The sequence below is a fragment of the Oryctolagus cuniculus genome, chromosome 1, assembly GCF_051225735.1.
Source record: "Oryctolagus cuniculus isolate XC-2025 breed Fujian yellow rabbit chromosome 1, ASM5122573v1, whole genome shotgun sequence".
Taxonomy (NCBI): Eukaryota; Metazoa; Chordata; class Mammalia; order Lagomorpha; family Leporidae; genus Oryctolagus; species Oryctolagus cuniculus.
The window spans coordinates 184,283,133-184,303,425 of NC_142867.1; the positions used below are offsets into that span (position 1 = coordinate 184,283,133).

Here is a 20,293-nt window from a genome sequence, read left to right on the forward strand (position 1 = left end):
ATCCTAGATATGATACCATCAGATTTGCTCCTGCAGGAAATGCTAATGAGATTCCTGCAGTTTGAAATAGACATGAGACAGTAACTCACAAGGCATATGAAGAAATGAAATCGCTGTAGAAGAAATACGCCAGCAGTTATAATAAAGTCTAGTGTTATTATTACAGTAGTTTGTAACTCCACTTTCTGTTTTCTACATAATTTAAGAGACTAATGAATTTTTAAAAATTATTAATTTATGGCTTTGGATACACAATACATAAAGATGTGGTTTTCTGACATGAACAACTGAAAAAAGTAGCTGATGGAGATGTAAAGGAGCAGAGATTTTGTATGTTATTGAAGTTCAGTTGGTATAAATCCAAATTAGAATGTCTTAGCTTTAGGATATTAAAGATAATCCCCATGGTAACCACAAAGAAAATAGCTGTGATAACAAAAGAAATGAGAAAGTTATTTAAACATTTCACTGCAGAAAAAAAAATCAACACAAAAGAAAACAGTCATGCAGGGAAAGGGGATCAGAAAACCTGTAAGACCAATAGAAAACAAATAGCAAACTGACAGAAGTAATTCCTCTGTTATTAGGCAGCCTTGGAAAGGAAGGAAATTTCTACATCCACTACAACAAGGATGAACCCTGAAGGTATGTTAAGTGAAATAAGCCATTCATAAAAGACAAATACTATATAATTCCATTTATATGAGGTAGAGTAGTCACAAATCATAGCGGCAGAAAGTAGAATGGTAGTTGCCAGGGGCTGGGGCAAGGCAGGTGTGAAGAGTTAATAGTTAACGGATGCATCACTTCTCAGCCTTTTGGCAGAGTTTCCATTTTACAAGATGAAAGGAATTATGGAGATAAAGATGGTGATGGTTGCACTATAAAATGAACATAATTAATGCCACTGAATTGCACACCTAGAAGTGATTAAGATGATGAATGGCAATTGAGTAAAAAAGTGTTCTTAAGTTTTTAAAATATCTAATGGCCCCTATTTCACCTATATTACTTATATTTGAGAAGTTAGCCTTTGTCTACACTACAAAATGAAAGAGATTTGAAGAACACATAGTTAAAACATCCAGGAACTCAACTTTGTAATCCAATTGCTCTTTACTGTTTCAACTTCTCTTTGTCTGGATCTCTTAACTTGGGAGACATGAATTTGAGTGGAAAGACAAATTGGCTGCATATTTTCATTTTCACTAACCTCTAATGAAATTTTAGTATTTCTTCAACAAGAACATTGGCAACCAACCACAATGGTTATTAACAACTGTGACTCTGTTATCAAAGGAGATCATACATCTTAGTTTGTAATAATCGATGCAAATATCTTACATTACTGCCCATCCTCATCGCTTCTTTGAAATTACAATAACTGTTAATTCACTTATGTTTCTTTTGGTTTTCTTTTAAAAAAAAGTAGACAGTTTCCTAAGTTAATCTAGTTTAAAAAAAAAAAACCCAAGTAATACTTAATAATGAAATTTGAAGTTCTTGTAATATCCCAGTAAAATGAAGTTTCTTTAATTCTGTTCTTCATTTTAGTGAATCTAGTTGTATAATTCAACAATATAAGTAGCCACGTCTACTGGGCTCAATGTAGACCAAGTCACCTAAAGTCTGCAAAGGGATTCTGTTCTCTTTGCACACTAAGGCTGACTTTTGGTAATGTTTCTTGCTTTAGAAGATAAGCAATTTTAAAAGCAAAATAAAAACGTAACTTTAAAATTTTTATTTAAAAATTCTAAATTATTGCACTTATAAAGATATCAAGTTACTTTATAAATAATCAATATTTTCAAATATTTTATTTAGTAGAAATGATTACGTATTTTTCACAAATTACATTCTTATGTCTCAACACATTTAATATCATATCATTACTTGATAATAAGATCTCTACAAATCTTTTTTTTAAGATTTATTTATTTGTTAGAAAGGCAGAGTTACAGAGAGGCAGAGAGAAAGATAGATCTTCCATCTGCTGGTTCACTCCCTGGGATGGCCACAACGGCTGGAGCTGCACCAATCCAAAGCCAGGAGCCAGGAGCCAGGAGCTTTTTCAGGCCTCCCATGCGTGTGCAGTGGCCCAAGCACTTGGGCCGTCTTCTGCTTTCCCAGGCCATAGCAGAGGATGGGAAGTGGAGCAGCCGGAACTCGAACCTGAGCCCAAATGGGGTGCTTGTACTGCAGACAGTGGCTTTACCTACTATGCCACAGCACAGGTCTGAAATTCCTTTTAAAAATTAAGTAATTTACTGATGGTACAGAAATTATTCTTAGTTAATCAAGTTTTTTTTAGATCTTCAGAGAAAGGGACATTTTTCAAATCTAAGTGATGAAATACATTCTAGTAGTTAATAATAATAAATCAGTAATATATAATAAAAATACTATTAGTTCTTATTTTTTCCCTGCCTTTAAAGAATTACCTACATTTGGGTACATTTATTTCCCTGTAAGGAATGTATGTGTTCTAATGTTAAGAAGAAAAATGAGGTACAGTATGAGACATTTTTTGTATCTTTGCCAAATCTCTCTTGTTTTCATCAGGGTCCTCTCTTCTAGCATGAAAACTGAATAACTTAACTGATACTAAAGTATTCTATCAAAGTGTTGTGGACTCAATGTTCGTGTTTCCCTAAAGTTTCTGTGCTAATCCCTAACCCTCAATGTGGTATCTGAAGGTAGCTGTTTTTGGGAAGTAATTAGCTTGTGGGTAGATCTCTCCTCTCGCTCTTGCTGCCTCTCTCATGTGAGGATACAACAAGAAAAGCATTCATCTTCACATCAGAAAGAGGGATTTCACCAGTTATGAAAGTGATAGGCGTCTCGTTCTTGGACTTCTCGGGCTTCCAAACTGTGAGAAATCGGTTTGCTGTCATATAAGTCACCCAATTTTTGGTGTTTTCTTATAGAAGAATGAACTAAGATATGTTTAGAGAGATGTTTGCTCAATATTTTAAGTGTGTGTAATGTTTAAGGTGGGTAGCTCTGGGGACAACAAGGACTTCTGTATATAAAATGTTATTCTAGAAAACTTTAGAGTATATTTTACATGGCTTTCCTATAGATTGGCTGCTGTTTGGGAACTCAGAACTGAAAAGAAATAATTCAGATTATCAGGTATAGTTTCTCAATATAATTGAATTTACTTCAGTCAATTTCCTTTTTCTCATTAATCTTACAGGAAAACATACTTCATACAATATAAATGCAACTTGTATCAAATCCACAGCTTTGGTGATATAGGGAATGCAAGGGTATATTTGAAAATACAATGTGCAAGAAACATTGATTGCTGCGATATGTCTAGATAGTTTAAGGGATAAATGCAATTATTTCATGTCATGAATTTTTGTCCAATAGTAGGTATTTTTCCACCAGAATACTTTCCCGTGTTGTATTTCCTGCAGCTGAATCCACAAGCTTGTCTTTTCTCATGCACACTGGAATGCTCTTCTTCACATTTTCTTCTTTTTCACGGGAAAGATGCTGAGGACTTCTCTTCTTTCTAAGTAAAGATGACTATAGGTAAAATACATACCTAATGTGGAGAAAGAAATGGCAAAGTAAGTAAGGTTAATTAACCATTTTTCTGGAAATAACTCTGATTTTCAAATACAATTAGAAGGAGAAATACTGAAAGAGGTGCCTACATTTTATGCAGCAAGAGAAATAAAACAAACTCCTTGTGCTTACATTGCAAGGAATTTGTTTCCCTTTTCTTTTGGGTAGTTCTCTCTTCCTCTTCTACAGTTTCACATTTGTCTTTCTTCTGTACATACTGTTTTTGTGATACATGTTGCCATATAATCTTTGTTTTGTTGATTTGTGAAGATTAGGTAAAATGATCATCTTTCCATTTGATTATTGTTTATATCCCTTGCCTATATTACTATTAAACTATGGTTTTTTTACATGTTGATCCTTTATTTAGTGGAAGATTAAGTCCTTGAGTGTAATGTTAATTAAAAATATGTTATTTTTGGGGCCTGCACTGTGGCATAGTGGGCCGGCATCCCATATGGGCGCCGGTTCATGTCTTGGCTGCTCCACTTCCAATCTGGCTCTCTGCTATGACCTGGGAAAGCAGCAGAGGATGGCCCAAGTGCTTGGACCTCTGCACCAGCAAGGGGGACCCAGAAGAAGCTCCTGGCTCCTGGCTTCCAATCAGCCCAGCCCCAGCCATTGCAGCCATTTGGGGAGTGAACCAGTGGATGAAGATCTTTTTCTCTGCTTCTGCCTCTCTCTAACTCTACCTTTCAAATAAATAAATAAATCTTTAAAAAAATGTCATCTCAAAAAATAAGAAAGGAAGGAAGAACAAAGAAGGAGAGAGAGAGGGAGAGAGAGGGAGAGAGAGAGAGAGAAAGGGAAACAATGGGAGAAAGGAAAAGAATATTATTATATTCTTAGAATTGTATCTATGAGGCCAGCGCCATGGCTCAATAGGCTAATCTTCTGCCTGCAGCGCCGGCACACCGGGGTTCTAGTCCCGGTTGGGGTGCCGGTCCTGTCCCGGTTGCCCCTCTTCCAGTCCAGCTCTCTGCTGTGGCCTGGGAGTACAGTGGAGGATGGCCCCAGGTCCTTGGGCCCTGCACCCACATGGGAGACCAGGAGAAGCACCTGGCTTCGGATCAACGTACTGCGCCGGCCACAGCACGCTGGTTGCAGCGGCCACTGGGGGTTGAACCAATGGAAAAAGGAAGACCTTTCTCTCTGTCTCTCTCTCTCACTGTCCACTCTGCCTGTCAAAAAAAAAAAAAATTCTACTTATGAACTATATTGAATCTGTTCTCTTTGTATTAATATAATATTAACATGAAAAAATATTAGAAAAATTAATAAATTTTTTAAAATCTAAAGAAAGTTACAGCTAAGGAAAGTAAAATTTAAAAATGGAAATATTTTTCTCAATATCCTGGAAAACAATTGAGCTGACTGATCAAATTTTTTTAAATTAAGGTTTTATTCCATACATTTTTCTTGAGTCTTTAGCACTTACTCTCTTTCACCTGCTAGAAAGTATTAGCAAGTAAAAAACAGAAAACAAAATAGATATAAATGTAAAAATCAGAAACAGACAATACTATTTAATTTGACATCTGGTTTTGTTAGTAGATACTGTGCCATGATCAAAAGTTTTGTATTTTATACACAATGCAGTTATATCTGATTCATACAGTGAAACAGTGATATTTTTGATCTGATGACGTCCTGCATAAAGCATTATAACTTTCAGTTATTTTATTACCAAGACCAAGTTCATTGTGTCAGGCTTCCTCCTTGGTCTCTTCTATGTTTATCAAATTGCCTATTATTGGTGGATGGTAGCACAAATCACAAAGCCATGGAAGAATGCAAAAATAAAACAGAAAAGCTACTTACCTATAAAGAGCATCATGAGATATATTTTTAGCACATATGGGAAGTAGATGGATAAGTCAAAGGGCAGCTTGGTGGAATAAGTGCCAAGTGATTCAAAGTAAGGCAGAGACTGATATATGGCAAATGCTGTTTAAAACAAAACAACAAAAACCACATCACAAGGTTTCCTTCCTTAACTTGTTACAGGGTTGTGTGTCTCCATAGCTGAAAGATGCTTTGAACAGGTTGTGGTGATGGCTGAAGTCTTTTGCTAAAGCTACAATTTGATATAGAAATTTACTGAGTGATTAAGTTGGCAGGGCTGTCACAGCTGTATGACTTGTTGAATTTTTGTCCATAGTATACTTTATCATGCCTACATAAAAAGAGTTTACAGTTGTTTCTTGAAGTAGAACTCAACATATATCTGTTCCCTAAGCTACAAATAGGGGTGACAGAGAAATTTGTAAAATGCTGCATATACTTTCTTTTTAGAGTTTCACAATATACATTAGCCTAGTAGGATTTCTGAGTTCTGCAATAACAAAACTGGTTTCTTACAACATTTCCTCAACTTAGCTGGCCTAGAAATATCTTCTTCCTCCCCAGTCCCCATAGTATTTAAAAATTCTAAGCAATTCTGTGAGAAATGCTGGTCTACTTATTATGAGGGAGAAGGCTGATATCAGATAAAAGAGAAAGAGGTTCTATGAAATTGTAACCTAGGTATAGATTTTTGATAACATTTCATGGAATTAATTGATATGATGCTAGTGTTATATAAGATTTATCAATTGGGTAAGTTAGATGAAGTATAACTTTTGTAGTTTCTGTGAATCTAAAAATTTTTACAGTTTTTAAAAAGAGAGAAATGAAGAAAAGTCATTATCTCACAGGTGTTAGAGTCAGACAGGACCGGGGTATGAGTAACATCAGTGCAGGACCTTAAATTGATACCAGACGTGCCATCTAAGATTAACATGAACTGCACCTAAGACTCTAGAATATACTTGATCAATATAATTAGTTAATTTCGCTATTTATGTGTAATTACTTGCCTTACCTTTAGATGGAAAATTATACTTGCTAAAGCATATAAAGCAAGAGTTATCAAAAGTTAAGTAGGTTTCTTAACTTTTTTATACTTTGGGCTTTGGAATTATATAGAAACCTATGAAGTCTTAATCATCCATATCCCATCACTCAGAATTAATCATTATTAACACTTTGTCACATATGTTTCTAGACTTTTTTCTGTAAGTACTTTACTGTATAATTACAAGAATAATTTCATGTATATAATAAAAGAACATAAGTTGTATGGCAATAATGTAAGAACACGGTTTTCCTAGAAAAGAGAAGGCTTGGAGCCGGTGCTGTGGCAAAGCGGGTAAAGCTGCTACCTGCAGTGCCAACATCCCATATGGGCGCTGGTTCAAGTCCTGGCTGCTCCACTTCCAATCCAGCTCTCTGCTATGGCCAGGGAAAGCAGTAGAAGATGGTCCAAGTCCTTGGGCCCCTGCACCCACGTGGGAGAACTGGACCAATTTCATTTAAAAGCCCTTGGCTCCTGGCTTCAAATTGGCGTAGCTCTGGCAGTTGTGGCCAATTGGGGAGTGAACAAGCGGATGGAAGACCTCTCTCTCTCCCCCCCCCCCCCCGCCTCTTCTCTCTGTGTGTAACTCTGACTTTCAAATAAATAAATAAATCTTTGGGGAAAAATATATTGCCCTGATCTAACTTATACTTTGTATGATGTCTCCTCAATATCACCCATTTCATTTATTTTTATAATATTTTCATATTAAATAACAAAGAGTATATTTAATACATACTCCAATGTGTAAAGGATTTCATTCTTAAAGAATGGGCAGTCTTTCTCTTTCTCTCTCTCTCTTTCTCTCTGTGTGTGTGTGTGTGTGTATGTTTTTCAAGGTTGTTCTTCATATTCTCTTAGCATAGTCTATTCCAAACTTTAAAAATTCTTCCTTTTGAAAGAAGCTTTTAAAAGTATAATATAATTTACTATAAGTTAAAATCATTTTCTTTAGCCATCAGTAGACAGAAAACATGTGGTTTTAATTAGTGCTGGGTTTTAAATACTTTAGAAGTATTGCCAGTGTCACCATCTCATGTTATATCTGTTTCCTTATGTTTTCCTTTAGTTACTATAAAATGCTTTCTTAATTATTTTATGTCTTTAGTTTTCAAACATTTTTATCTTTCAAGAGTTCACTACCAATCCACCAAATCCATTATAGAAGAAAGCATATGATCTTCAGATATCCTTAAGCTTCTTAAATTATTTGATTTAAAATTTTAGATTTATATTTGGACTATATAATTAGCCTAGTCCATATGTATTCAGTAGTTCATTCAGTATTTATTTATTATTATGTATAATGGAGGAAGGGAGGAAGCAAAACCAGACAGACACCCCGGTACTCTCACAGCATTTAGAGCCTAATCAGATAAATTGATTTAAGCAAAGAATACAAATGTCTAATTACAACTGTGATAGGACCAATAAAAAAGATACCCATGATGCTGTACTAGACTAAATTAACCTAGCTGAATTCAGGAACAACTTCCCTCAGAAAGTGATGACTCAAAAGGGCTCCATAGCCCTGGCAGCTCACGACAAGAGCCTCGATTAATCCCTGACGTCATAAAAAAGTGTTAATTGTTAAAGGAACAATAGTAGTCAATGTGCACTTGCTCCCCAGGTAGGACCTCTGTCCCTATTGAATTGCAATATGAGAAGTGACTGCAAATTCTCTCCTCAAACTGTACTCTATAGATTGTGTGTAGGCATCGGGGCAAATTGTTGAACTCTATGATTAGCATAGGGATGGTTCTCTCTATATAAAGTCATACTAAAAATGATCCACAATGAAGAAGGAGATGGGAGAGGAAATGGGAGGTGGGAAGGGAGCAGGGTGGGGGATATGAGGGAAAGAACCACTGTATTCCTAAAGTTGCATCTATGTAAAAATGCATTCATTAAATTAAAAAAAAAAGTGATGACTAACCTCAAGATACAATTTAACTAGTTGTTGGCAGAGGGTGGGTTGAATGGAGGTGGAAAGTAAGGAATGTAATCTAGCCAGCAAGAACTGCTTACATGCCTTAAAAGTAAAACCTCGGAGGATCTCTAAATGTAAATGATGAGGAAGAAGACTCAGGGAGATTCAAGAGTTACCCAAAACTCATCTAGGGAGCCACTAAGGCTAAGGACGTGAACCCAGTTGGCCTTGGTTCTTATCCATTATGTTGTCTATGTGAAGAGCTGCTTCCTTACCCAACTTTGCTTCTTAATGTTTTACATCTTTGCATCAAGGGTAATATGCCAGGAAAGATACACTGAGTGAGCTAAGCACTAGCAAAAATGGCATTTTTATCACCAACAAACTCACCATCAAAATGTAATTACAAAAAACTTAATCATCAAAACTAGGTAGCTTTTGCCAGTAAGTAATACAGAATCACTCTTGTCTTACCTTCAGCAAGAACACACAGAGGATAAATTGGCATCCATAGTGTTTGGCTGAGCCATGTAAAGAAAGCATATGACATTCCGATGACTGATAGCATGCTGTAAGTGTATCTAAAAGGAGACAAGGAGAGTCATAAGTCTCATTTGCTGCTGATGTCTGAGAAATAACAGCAATGGAAAATACCTTACTAAATAATAAACACAGGAACAAAACTGGAAGATGTGCTAATTACATACTTTATTTAATTAAATTTAGGCAAGGTAATAGGTTAAAAAAATGTCAGTCTTGTCTGATGAAGAGGATCAGGAATATAGAGCTGAACAGCAAAAATATAACTGTTAACCCTCAAGAAATTAGTTACAAGAGTCCTTGATTAGTAACTTCAATTTCATTTAAAAGCCACACCCATTTTATGTAGCACACAGGTGTTTTAAGATAGACTTAATTGTAAACATCTGAGGAATGAATTTAATAACCAAAATGTGACTTCAATTCCTTATTTATATTCCCCCTATTTTTGTGCCATCTTATGTGTTCAGTTAAAAAAAAATAACCAAGAGCTGGCTTTGGGAATAGTAGATACCTTTAAACCTACCACTGAGAAAAAACAGATGAAGTAGTCTACACCTTTCTGTTTCTTTGAATAGGTTAGGTGGTTTTTGCTTTCATGTAATATCTACGATTCCATTGCTACATTTAAAGTCATAAGAAATTACCTCCCATATTTTCTACTAAGGGTTTTATACTTTTAGTTCTTAAAAATGAGGTGGAGGTCCAACTTCATTCTTTTGCATGTGGATATCCAGTGTGCCAGCAGCATTTGTCGAAAAGACTATCTTTTCCCCATTGAGGCACCCTTGTTGAAAATTAATTGACTGAAAATGTGAGAGTTTATTTCTGGAATATCAGTTCCATTTCATGATTGACCCTTATGCCAGTACTATAATATGACTGTTTTTGCTTTATGATAAGTTTTGAAATTGGGAAGTGTGATTCCTCCAACTATGTTCATTTTTAAGATTGTTTTGACTATTCTGAGTTCCTTGATTTTCTATGTGAGATTTTTTTTAAAGATTTATTTGAAAGAGTTACAGAGAAAGGGGGAGAGAGAGAGAGAGAGAGAGAGAGAAAGAGAGAGAGAGAGAGTCCTTCCATCCATTGGTTCCAAATGGCTGCAGCGGCAGGAGCTGAGCTGATCCGAAGCCCAGGAGCCAGGCGCTTCTTCCGTGTCTCCCATGCAGGTGCAAGGGTCCAAGCACTTGGGCCATCTTCTACTGCTTTCCCAGGCCATAGCACAGAGCTATATCAGAAGTGGAGCAGCCAGGACTCGAACCAGTGCCCATATGGGATGTCGGCACTGCAGGCCAGGGCTTTAACCTGCTGTACCACAGCACCAGCCCCTCTATATGAGTTTTAAGATAAATTTCTCAATATTTACAAAGAAACCACCTGAGTTCCAATAGGGATTTCACTGAATCTCCAGGTCAGTTTGAGGAATACTGGCATCTTAACAGTATTTGGGGGGCTGACATTGTGGCATAGTAGGTAAAGTCACCACCTGCAATGCTGGCATCCCATATGGGTGCAGGTTCAAGTCCTGGCTGCTCCACTTCCAATCCAGCTCCCTGCTAATGACCTAAAGAAAACAGCAGAAAATGGCCCAACTGCTTGGGCCACTGCCACCCACATGGGATGCCCGGATGAAGCTCCTGGCTCCTGGTTTTTGCCTGGCTCACTGCTGGGACTGTTGTAGCCATCTGGGAAATAAACCAGTGGGTGGAAATACCGTCCCCCACCCCGTGTGTGTGTCTGTGTATTTTCAAAATAAACAAATCTTTAAAAGAAACACAAAATTATGTCTTCAGTGTGGGATATCATTTACATTTATTTAGATCTTAATGTTTGGTAGTTTTCAGTATAAAAATACAAATTGTTTTAAAAGTTTTATTTATTTGAAAGGCAGAGTTACACAGACAGAGAGGCAGAGGCAGAATGAGAGAGAAATCTTCCATCTGTTGGTTCATTCCCCAAATGGCCACAAAGGCCAGGGCTGGGAGAGGCCAAAGTCTTAAGCCAGAGGCTTCATCCAGGTCTCCCACATGGGTGCCGGGGCTCAAGCACTTGGGCCATCTTCTGCTGCCCTCGCAGACACACTAGCAGGGAGCTGGGTGGCAAGTGCAGAAGCTGGATTCCAAACTGGCATCCACATGGGATGCTGATGCTGCTGGCAGGGGCTTAATCTACTGTATCACAGCACTGGCCACAAGTTCTGTACATCTTTTGTTGAATTTATTCTTAAATACTTTTTTTTGGTTTTTATGTTATTACAAATTGTATTTTCTTAATTTAATTTTTAGCATAGTTCATTTTATTAAAATAACATTGGTATATTGATATATTTATATTATATTCTACAGCTGTAATAAACTTATTTATTAGTTCCAATATTTTAGTGGATTCCTTATTACTTTTAACATATAAGATCATGTCATCTGCCAATGAAGATAGTTTTACTTCTTCCCAATCTGGATGCCTTGTATATCATTTTTTTCTTAATTGCCATGCGTAGGCTTTTCAGTACTATGTTGAATAGAACCATGTTGATAAGAGGGATATCCTTGTCTTGTTTCTGAACGTAGGGGGAAATCATTATTCTTTCATTAGTAACCATCATGTTAGCTATGGATTTTTCATAAATGCTTTATCAGAAAGGAAGTTCCTTGATTTTTACTTTTTACAGCCATTCTAGGGTGTGTTGGGAAGGTAACTCTTCCTCAGTTTACAAGAGAGAAAAACTAGAGCTACAAAAGTGGAGGTGCCTAGGAATTTCACTCCTAAGAATAGAAAACCAAAACATGCACACATAAGAACTTGTACATGGATGTTCATAGTAGTATTATTCATGGCCAAATGGTGGAAACAACCCAAATGTCCATCTACTCATAAATGGATACATGGAAAGTGGTATATCAATATAATGGCATGTTCTTCAGCCACAAAACACAGTATAGTTCTCATACATACTACATTGGATAAACCATAAAAACATAATGCTAAGTAAAGAAGCAATCAAAAAAAGGCCATATACTGGATGATACAATTGATATGAAAATGTCAAGATTGACAAATCCATAGAGATATTATGATTGGTTTCCAAGGGTGGGGTTAAGGAGGGAGAGAGGATTGTATGTTGTTTCTTTTTGGGGGAGGGAGATGAAAATGTTCTTAAATTACGGAAAGCATTTGCACAGCTCTTTGATTATACTAAAAACCATGAATTTTATGTTTTAATGGGGTGAATTTTAGGCACATAAGTAATATCTCAATAAATTTTTTAACTTTTATTTAATGAATATAAATTTCCAAAGTACAGCTTATGGATTACAATGGCTTCCCCCCCCATAACGTCCCTCCCACCCACAACCCTCCCCTTTCCCACTCCCTCTCCCCTTCCATTCACATCAAGATTCATTTTCGATTCTCTTTATATACAGAAGATCAGTTCAGCACACATTAAGTAAAGATTTCAACAGTTTGCTCCCACACAGAAACATAAAGTGAAAAATACTGTTTGAGTACTAGTTATAGCATTAAATCTCAATGTACAGCACATTAAGGACAGAGATCCTACATGAGGAGTAAGTGCACAGTGACTCCTGTTGTTGTCTTAACAAATTGACACTCTTGTTTATGGCATCAGTAATCACCCTAGGCTCTTGTCATGAGCTGCCAAGGCTATGGAAGCCCCCTGAGTTCACCAACTCTGATCATATTTAGACAAGGCCATGGTCAAAGTGGAAGTTCTCTCCTCCCTACAGAGAAAGGTACCTCCTTCTTTGATGACCCGTTCTTTCCACTGGGATCTCACTCGTGGAGATCTTTCATTTAGTTTTTTTTTTTTTTTTCCAGAGTGTCTTGGCTTTCCATGCGTGAGATACTCTCATGGGCTTTTCAGCTGGATCCGCATGCCTTAAGGGCTGATTCTGAGGCCAGAGTGCTGTTTAGGACACCTGCCATTCTATGGGTCTGCTGTGTATCTCACTTCCCATGTTGGATCGTTCTCTCCCTTTTTTATTCTATCAGCTAGTATTTGCAGACACTATTCTTGTTTATGTGATTCCTTTGGTTCTTAGTCCTATCATTATGATCAATTGTGAACAGAAATTGATCACTGGGACTAGTGAGATGGCATTGGTACATGCCACCTTGATGGGATTGAATTGGAATCCCCTGGTATGTTTCTAACTCTACCGTTTGAGGTAAGTCAGCTTGAGCATGTCCCGAATTGCACATCTCTTCCCTCTCTTATTCCCACTCTTATATTTAACAGTGATCACTTTTCAGTTAAGTTTCAGCACTTAAGAAGAATTGTGTATTGATTACAGTATTCAACCAAAAGTATTAAGTAGAACAAACAAAAAAAATACTAAGAGGGATAATGTATTAAGTTGCTCATCAACAGTCAGGGCGAGGGCTGATCAAGTCACCGTTTCTCATAGTGTTCATTTCACTTTAACAGGTTTCCTTTTTGGTGCTCAGTTAGTTGTCACCTATCAAGGAGAACAAGTGGTATTTGTCCCTTTGGGATTGGCTTATTTCACTCAGCATAATGTTTTCCAAATTCCTAACAGGGATCACTTTTCAGTTAAAATTTAAACACCTAAGAATAATTGTGTGTTAATTACAGAGTTCAACCAATGGTACTAGAACAAAAAAAAATACTAAAATGGATAAAGTATTGCATTGTACATCAACCATCAGGACAAGAACTGATCAAGTCACTGTTTCTCATAGTGTCCATTTCACTTCAACAAGTTTCCCCTTTGGTGCTCAGTTAGTTGTTGCAATATCATATGTTCTCCCTGATTGGCGACAATAAATATGTTTTTTAAAAGGTTAAGTAATTGCCCAAGATCAGTTAGTAAGTAGGTAGTGGACGTGGGTTTCATCCTGTGATCTCCTGCCACTGTGTCCAAAAGTCTTCCCATGACAGCACACTACCACGTTCACTGAGGAAGTTGTTTTGTAGTGGGTCTATTAAGCTTATCTGTGACTGAATCAATACTAAAAGAATGAGGACTACTCAACAACAATATATGGACAGCTACAGTCCCATCTGAGGCTCCAAAGTCTCATAAATAGCAAGTCATGAGCTAGAAAAAGTCACAAAATCTGCCCCAAGTCTATAAAGCTATTTAAAAAATGAGAAATAACTTATGACTACTGAGGTATATATATGAAAAATCATTTTAATTCATCAAAATGTTTCATTCTATTTAACTTTGGACTCAATGTATTTTTTGTTTTTGCTTAATATTTCTCAAAATCAGAATATTTTTGTGTTCATTTGTTTAATTCTATAATTATAGTCAATCCAGAAAATATGAAGATTTAGAATCTTTTTTTTTTACCATTTCTGAGAGGGACTTAAGAATTTTTTGGTAGGATTTTTTTTTCAATTTTTTAAAATTTTATTTAGCTTTTACAAATTTCATACATTTTGCATATATAGATTTAGGAATATTTCCACTCTTAATTTTTACAAAGATCTAATTCAGTTTACCTAATGATCATATAGTTAACCCTACACTAAGTAGAAGAGTTCAACAAAGAGTATGAAGAAGAAAATAGCATTCTTCAATGTAAAAGACAAGGGCTGTAAACAATCATCAAATCTCAAAATGTCCTTTTCACTATAATACAATACACTTTAGGTACTTTATTAGTTACCTCAGATCAGGGAAAACATATGATATCTATGTTTTTGAGACTGGCTTATTTTATTAGGTATAATGGTTTCCAGTTGTGCCCATCTTGTTGCAAAAGGCAGGATTTTGTGTGTTTTTTTTTTTTTAATGGCTGAGTAGTACTCCATAGTATATATATGCACCATAATTTCTTTATCCAGTCAACAGCTGATGGACATCTGGGTTGATTCCACATCTTAGCTATTGTGAATTGTGCTGCAATGAACATGGGGGTACAGAAACTATTTCAGATGCTGATTTTTTTTAACTTTTATTTAATGAATATAAATTTCCAAAGTACAACTTATGGATTACAATGGCTTCCCCTCCATACCGTCCCTCCCACCCACAACCCTCCCCTTTCCCACTCTCTTTTGGTTTGGGTAAATTCCCAGGAGAGGGAATGCTGGATCATATAGTAGGTCTATATTCAGATTTCTGAAGTATCTCCATACTATCTTCCACAGTGGCTGCACCAGTTTACATTCCCACCAACAGTGGATTAGGATACCTTTTCCCCCACATCCTTGCCAGCATTTGTTGTTTGTTGATTTCTGTATGAGAGCCATTCTAACTGGAGTGAGGTGAAACCTCATTGTGACATTGATTTGCATTTCCTTGATGGCTAGTGATCCTGAGCATTTTTTTCATTTGTCTGTTGGCCATTTGAATTTCCTTTCATGAAAAATGCCTGTTCAAATCTTTTGCCCATTTCTTAACTGATTACTTTGTTGTTGTTGAATTTCATGTTTTTTAAAAAGATTTATCTTTATTTATCTGAAAGAGTTAGAGAGAGAGAGAGGTTGGCTGGTGCCATGGCTCACTTGGATAATCCTCCGCCTGCAGTGCTGGCACCCCGGGTTCTAGTCTCGGTTGGGGCGCCGGGTACTAGTCCTGGTTGCTCCTCTTCCAGTCCAGCTCTTTGCTGTGGCCCGGGAAGGCAGTCGAGGATGGCCCAAGTGCTTGGGTCCCTGCACCCAATGGGAGACCGGGAGGAAGCACCTGGCTCCTGGCTTCATGGTGGGCATTTGGGGAGTGAACCAATGGAAGGAAGACCTTTCTCTCTGTCTCTCTCTCTCTCTTTCACTGCCTACTCTGCCTGTCAAAAAAATAAATAAAAAAAAAAAGAGAGAGAGAGAGAAGTCTTCCATTCCTTAGTTCACTCCCCAATTGGCTACAATGGCCAGAGCTAAGCTGATCCAAAGCTAGGAACCAGGAACTGCTTTTGGGTCTCATGTGGGTGCAGGGGCCTAAGGATTTTGGCCATCCTCTGCTGCTTTCCCAGGCACATTAGCAGGGAGCTGGATCAGAAGTAGAGCAGGCAGGACTTGAACCAGTGCCCATATAGGATGCCAGCACTGCAGGTGGGGGCTTTAACCTGCTGCACCACAGCACAGGCCCCTGTTGTTGAATTTCTTGAACTCTTTATAGATTCTAGATGTTAACCATTTATCAGTTGTGTAGTTTGCAAATATTTTCTCCCATTCTGGCCATTGTCTGTTCACTTTGCTGAATATTTCTTTTGCAGTGCAGAAGCTCTTCAGCTTGATGTAATACCATTTGTCAATTCTGTCTTTGATTGCTTGTGCTTCTGAGGTCTTTTCCATGAAATCTTTGCCTATGCCAGTGTCTTGCAGGGTTTCCCTAATGTTTTCTAATAATTTGGTGGTAGCAGGTCATAGATTTAGGTCTTTGATTCATTTTGAGTGGATTTTTTTGTGTAAGGTGTGAGGTATGAGTCTAGTTTATACTTCTGCATGTGGAGATCCAGTTTTCGCAGCACCATTTGTTGAATAGACTGTCCTTGCTCCAAGGATTGATTTTAACTCCTATGTGAAAGATAAGTTGGTTGTAGATGCAAAGATTGATTTCTGCAGTTTCTGTTCTATTCCATTGGTCTATACGTCTGTTTCTGTGCCAGTACCAGGCTATTTTGATTATAACTGCCCTGTAGTTTGTCTTGAAATCAGGTATTGTGATGCCTCCAGCCTTGTTTTTGTTATATAAGATCGCTTTAGCTATTGGGGTTCTCTTGTGTTCCATATGAATGTTAGCATTTTTTCTAAATCTGCAAAAAATGTCATTCGTATTTTGATTGGGATCACATTGAATCTGTAAACTGCTTTTGGTATTATGGACATTTTGATGATATTGATTCTTCCGATCAATGAAGATTTTTCCATTTTTAAATTACTTCTTCTATTTCTTTCTTAGTGTTTTGTAATTTTCTTTGTAGAGCTCTTTGACATCCTTGGATAAATTTATTTCAAGGTATTTAATTCTTTTGTAGCTACTATGAATGGGATTGATCTTAAAAGTTCCTTCTAAGCCATGGCATTGTCTGCATATACAAAGGCTATTGATTTTTGTGTGTTCATTTTATATTCTGCCAATAGTCTCTCAGTGTAGTCTTTGGGATCCCCTATATATAGAATCATGTCATCTGCAAATAGGGATAGTTTGACTTCCTCCTTTCTAATTTGTGTTCCTTTGATTTTTTTTCTTGCCTAATGGCCCTGGCTAAAACTTCCAGGACTATATTAAATAGCAATGGTGAGAGCAGGCATCCTTGTCTGGTTCCGGATCTTAGGGGTAATGCTTCTAGCTTTTTCCCCATTCAATAGGATGCTGGCCATGGGTTTGTCATAAATTGCCTTGATTGTGTTGAGGAATGTTTGTTCTGTACCCAGTTTTCTTAAGGTTTTTATCATGAAAGGATATAGTGTTTTGTCAAATGCTTTCTCTGCATCTTTGAGATAACCATATGGTTTTTGGTCTTCAGTTTGTTAATGTGATGTATCACATTTATTGATTTGCAATTTTTGAACCGTCCCTGCATATCAGGGATAAATCCCACTTGGCCCAGGTGAATGATCTTTCTGATGTGGGACTCAATATATTATGTAGACATTTTTAATCTAGCTAAGTTATTGACAGTATAATTCATATGGAATGTATATAACTGCAACCAGAAAACTAGGACTCTCTTGTAACCTAATCATATACATGTCCTTCAAGTGAAAGGAGAAGTTCTCACTTGTGAATGCTGAAGTTGCAGATAGGCCATTTCCCCAAAGAGTGAGAAGGACTTCCAGAGCAAAGGGTGCTGTTTTACATCACTGCTGATAGAAGACTAAGCACATCCCACTCAATTCTTTAAAATTAGAAGGAAACGAAAGGCTATCTAGAGCAAGGGTTCTGGGGCTCTGCTTAAGGACTTACAAACTGTATACAAAAATATATGTGGAACTGCATGTTTTCCCAGAGAGATGAAGCCCTAAATTTGTAATGTTCTTGAATATACAGAAACCAACATTGTAAATTCTGGCATATAATAGAAGTTCTGCTGTACTTATCAAATTCACATGTACTAAAGCAAGCATAAGGAATGCCTTTCATTAGCAAACAGCTGTGAGGTTTATTCCAAGTTGATGTTAAGCCAACCCTTCTAGTGGAAACCTAAATGCACTGATTTGCTCTTGTAATACCACCACAGGTTTTCATTATCTTTGATATGCCCATTATGGAAAACACTAAAAACACATTTCTGCATCAAGATAAAATTGTTTGAAAAGGAGTTGTATGTTTTTTCTCTTATTCGGAGAATGCAATTCTAAGCGGCTCTTGCTGGCTTCACTACAGAAAGCAATGTGGCCTTGTTTTAAAATATTATTTTGCCTTCTTACCTAACCATATCCAATAGATTCCAAAAGATGAACAAAACACACACCACATACTTCTCTTGAACTTCTTCTTGACTGGTGATCACAACAAAAAGAATGATGATTCTCTCTGTGAGCTAAGAAAGAAACAGAAAAGTCAAGAATTAGGATAACCTATTATGCCATGTGGGTAATTTTCTAATTTTAAAAACCAGATGTCTTTGTAAAAATATGACTTACCTGAAAATATGTATACTAAAGTGTTAACCATGACTTTTTCTGAGAGATTAGGGTTATAGGTGAATTTCATTTCCTCTATTTTTTTCTACTCTCCAAATGATATATAATGAGTGAAAAGATAACATGTGTTTTATCTGAATCAGGATATTTCTATTCATCTTGCCACATGAACACATGTTTCTATTCTGTTTGGCAATCTTTTACTGAGTATTTACTATGTATTTGATGCTGTAATGAAAACATGGTTCTTGTTGCAGAATAGGCAGCAATAGTGGGAGAATGTGGAGCAATTAACTTTAGCACAGTGTGTGCTAGATATGGGAGCACAGTTGACAGAGAGAGATACCTTCTACCTAGAGAAATAAGGCAGAGAAATTTATGAAGACAAGCAACATTTCACTTGGATCTTTGAGGACAAGCAACATTTCACTTGGATCTTGAACATTAGGTGTTTGTCAAGTAGACTCCACATAAGAAGAGGCATTAGGCAAAGGCAGCAGAATAGAAGTTAGATGTTTGAAAATGCAGGGTACCTTAGGGAGTGATGAGAACCAAATGAAGGGCTAGAATGGAGAGTGCAGAGAAGGCACTAACAGTAGATAAAACTGAAGACATATTTGGGGCTGGGTTATGCAGGGTTTTGAATGACAGGCAAGGAAATTTCAATTTCATCCAATAGAGAAGTCATTGCAGCTTTTTTGAAGGGAAGAAGTGGGCACGTAGAGGGATATAATCCTAACCCTCATACACTAGAAGAAATTGAAAAGAATTCAATATGTTTTTGAAATATATATACACACATGTATGCACACATGCACACACAACACACACACACACACAAGAGTACTTCAAATAGTTGGGACAAATGGAATTGAAAGATAGGTTTATTTTGGCACAAAAACATTTGAAATCCATGCATAGTTTTTTCATAATATATCTTTTTGATTAAATTCTTGCACACTCTTCATATATTCTAAGTCAGGAGGCATTTACAAATCATTGAGAAGTCACACATTTTTGGCTTAGCTCCAAATATTAGACTAAAAAAGTATATTCCTCTTTTCCAATCTCAATATAGTGTTTTCTTACATTAAAATATCATGCATTTTTGTGTGTGTTTAATAGAACAGGCTACTTTGCTCTCAGCGGGCAAAGAAAAATATACTTGGCATTGAAGGAGTATATTAGTGGGGAATAGAGCTATTTTTAAATAGCCCTCTTTACTTTTAAAGTAGATCAAGGAGAAAAGACTGGGATAACCTATAACTTAGAATCATAATCTATTAGTCCTAGAAATCATCTAGTATAGAGAAATCCATTATTTGCCAAGAGTGGGCCCCATGATCAGAAATCCACATGGAGGAAAGAACAGGTCTTCAAAGAGGGAGGTGCCTTTCTCTGAAGGGAGGAGAGAACCTCCACTTTGACTATGACCGTGTCTAAACAAGATAAGAGTCGGAGAACTCAAGGGGCTTCCATAGCCTTGGAAACTCATAACTGGTGCATAGGAAGATTACTGATGCCATAAACAGGAGTGTCAATTGGTAAAGTCAACAACAGGAGTCACTGTGCACTTACTCCTCATGTAGGATCTCGGTCCTTAACGTGCTGTACACTGAGGCTTAATGCTATAACGAGTACTCAAACAGTATATTTCACTTTGTGTTTCTATGGGGGTGCAAACGATTGAAATCTTTACTTAATGTACACTAAACTGATCTTCTGTAAAAAAAAAAAAAGAAATTATCAATTCCCAACTTGACTCTCA

At 36.9% G+C, this 20,293-nt stretch overlaps 1 protein-coding gene across 7 annotated transcripts in view; it reads right to left on the reverse strand.

Annotated features, from left to right (window-relative positions):
• Positions 1 to 3,138: 3,138 nt before the first annotated feature.
• Positions 3,139 to 20,293, reverse strand: part of HACD4 (3-hydroxyacyl-CoA dehydratase 4) — a 29,632-nt gene continuing 12,477 nt past the window's right edge. For 2 of the 7 annotated variants that reach the window (XM_070065963.2, XM_008254198.5), the window contains 4 exons: positions 18,310 to 18,422; positions 8,880 to 8,986; positions 5,401 to 5,526; positions 3,139 to 3,556 (listed from right to left, as the gene is read on the reverse strand). In XM_070065963.2, coding sequence (XP_069922064.1) covers positions 3,474 to 3,556; positions 5,401 to 5,526; positions 8,880 to 8,986; positions 18,310 to 18,422 — 429 coding nt within the window. In that variant the 3' untranslated portion in view covers positions 3,139 to 3,473. The remainder of the gene's footprint in view (positions 3,557 to 5,400; positions 5,527 to 8,879; positions 8,987 to 18,309; positions 18,423 to 20,293) is intronic. The other 5 variants (XR_016224015.1, XM_089317790.1, XM_089317779.1 and 2 more) reach the window with 4 other exon arrangements.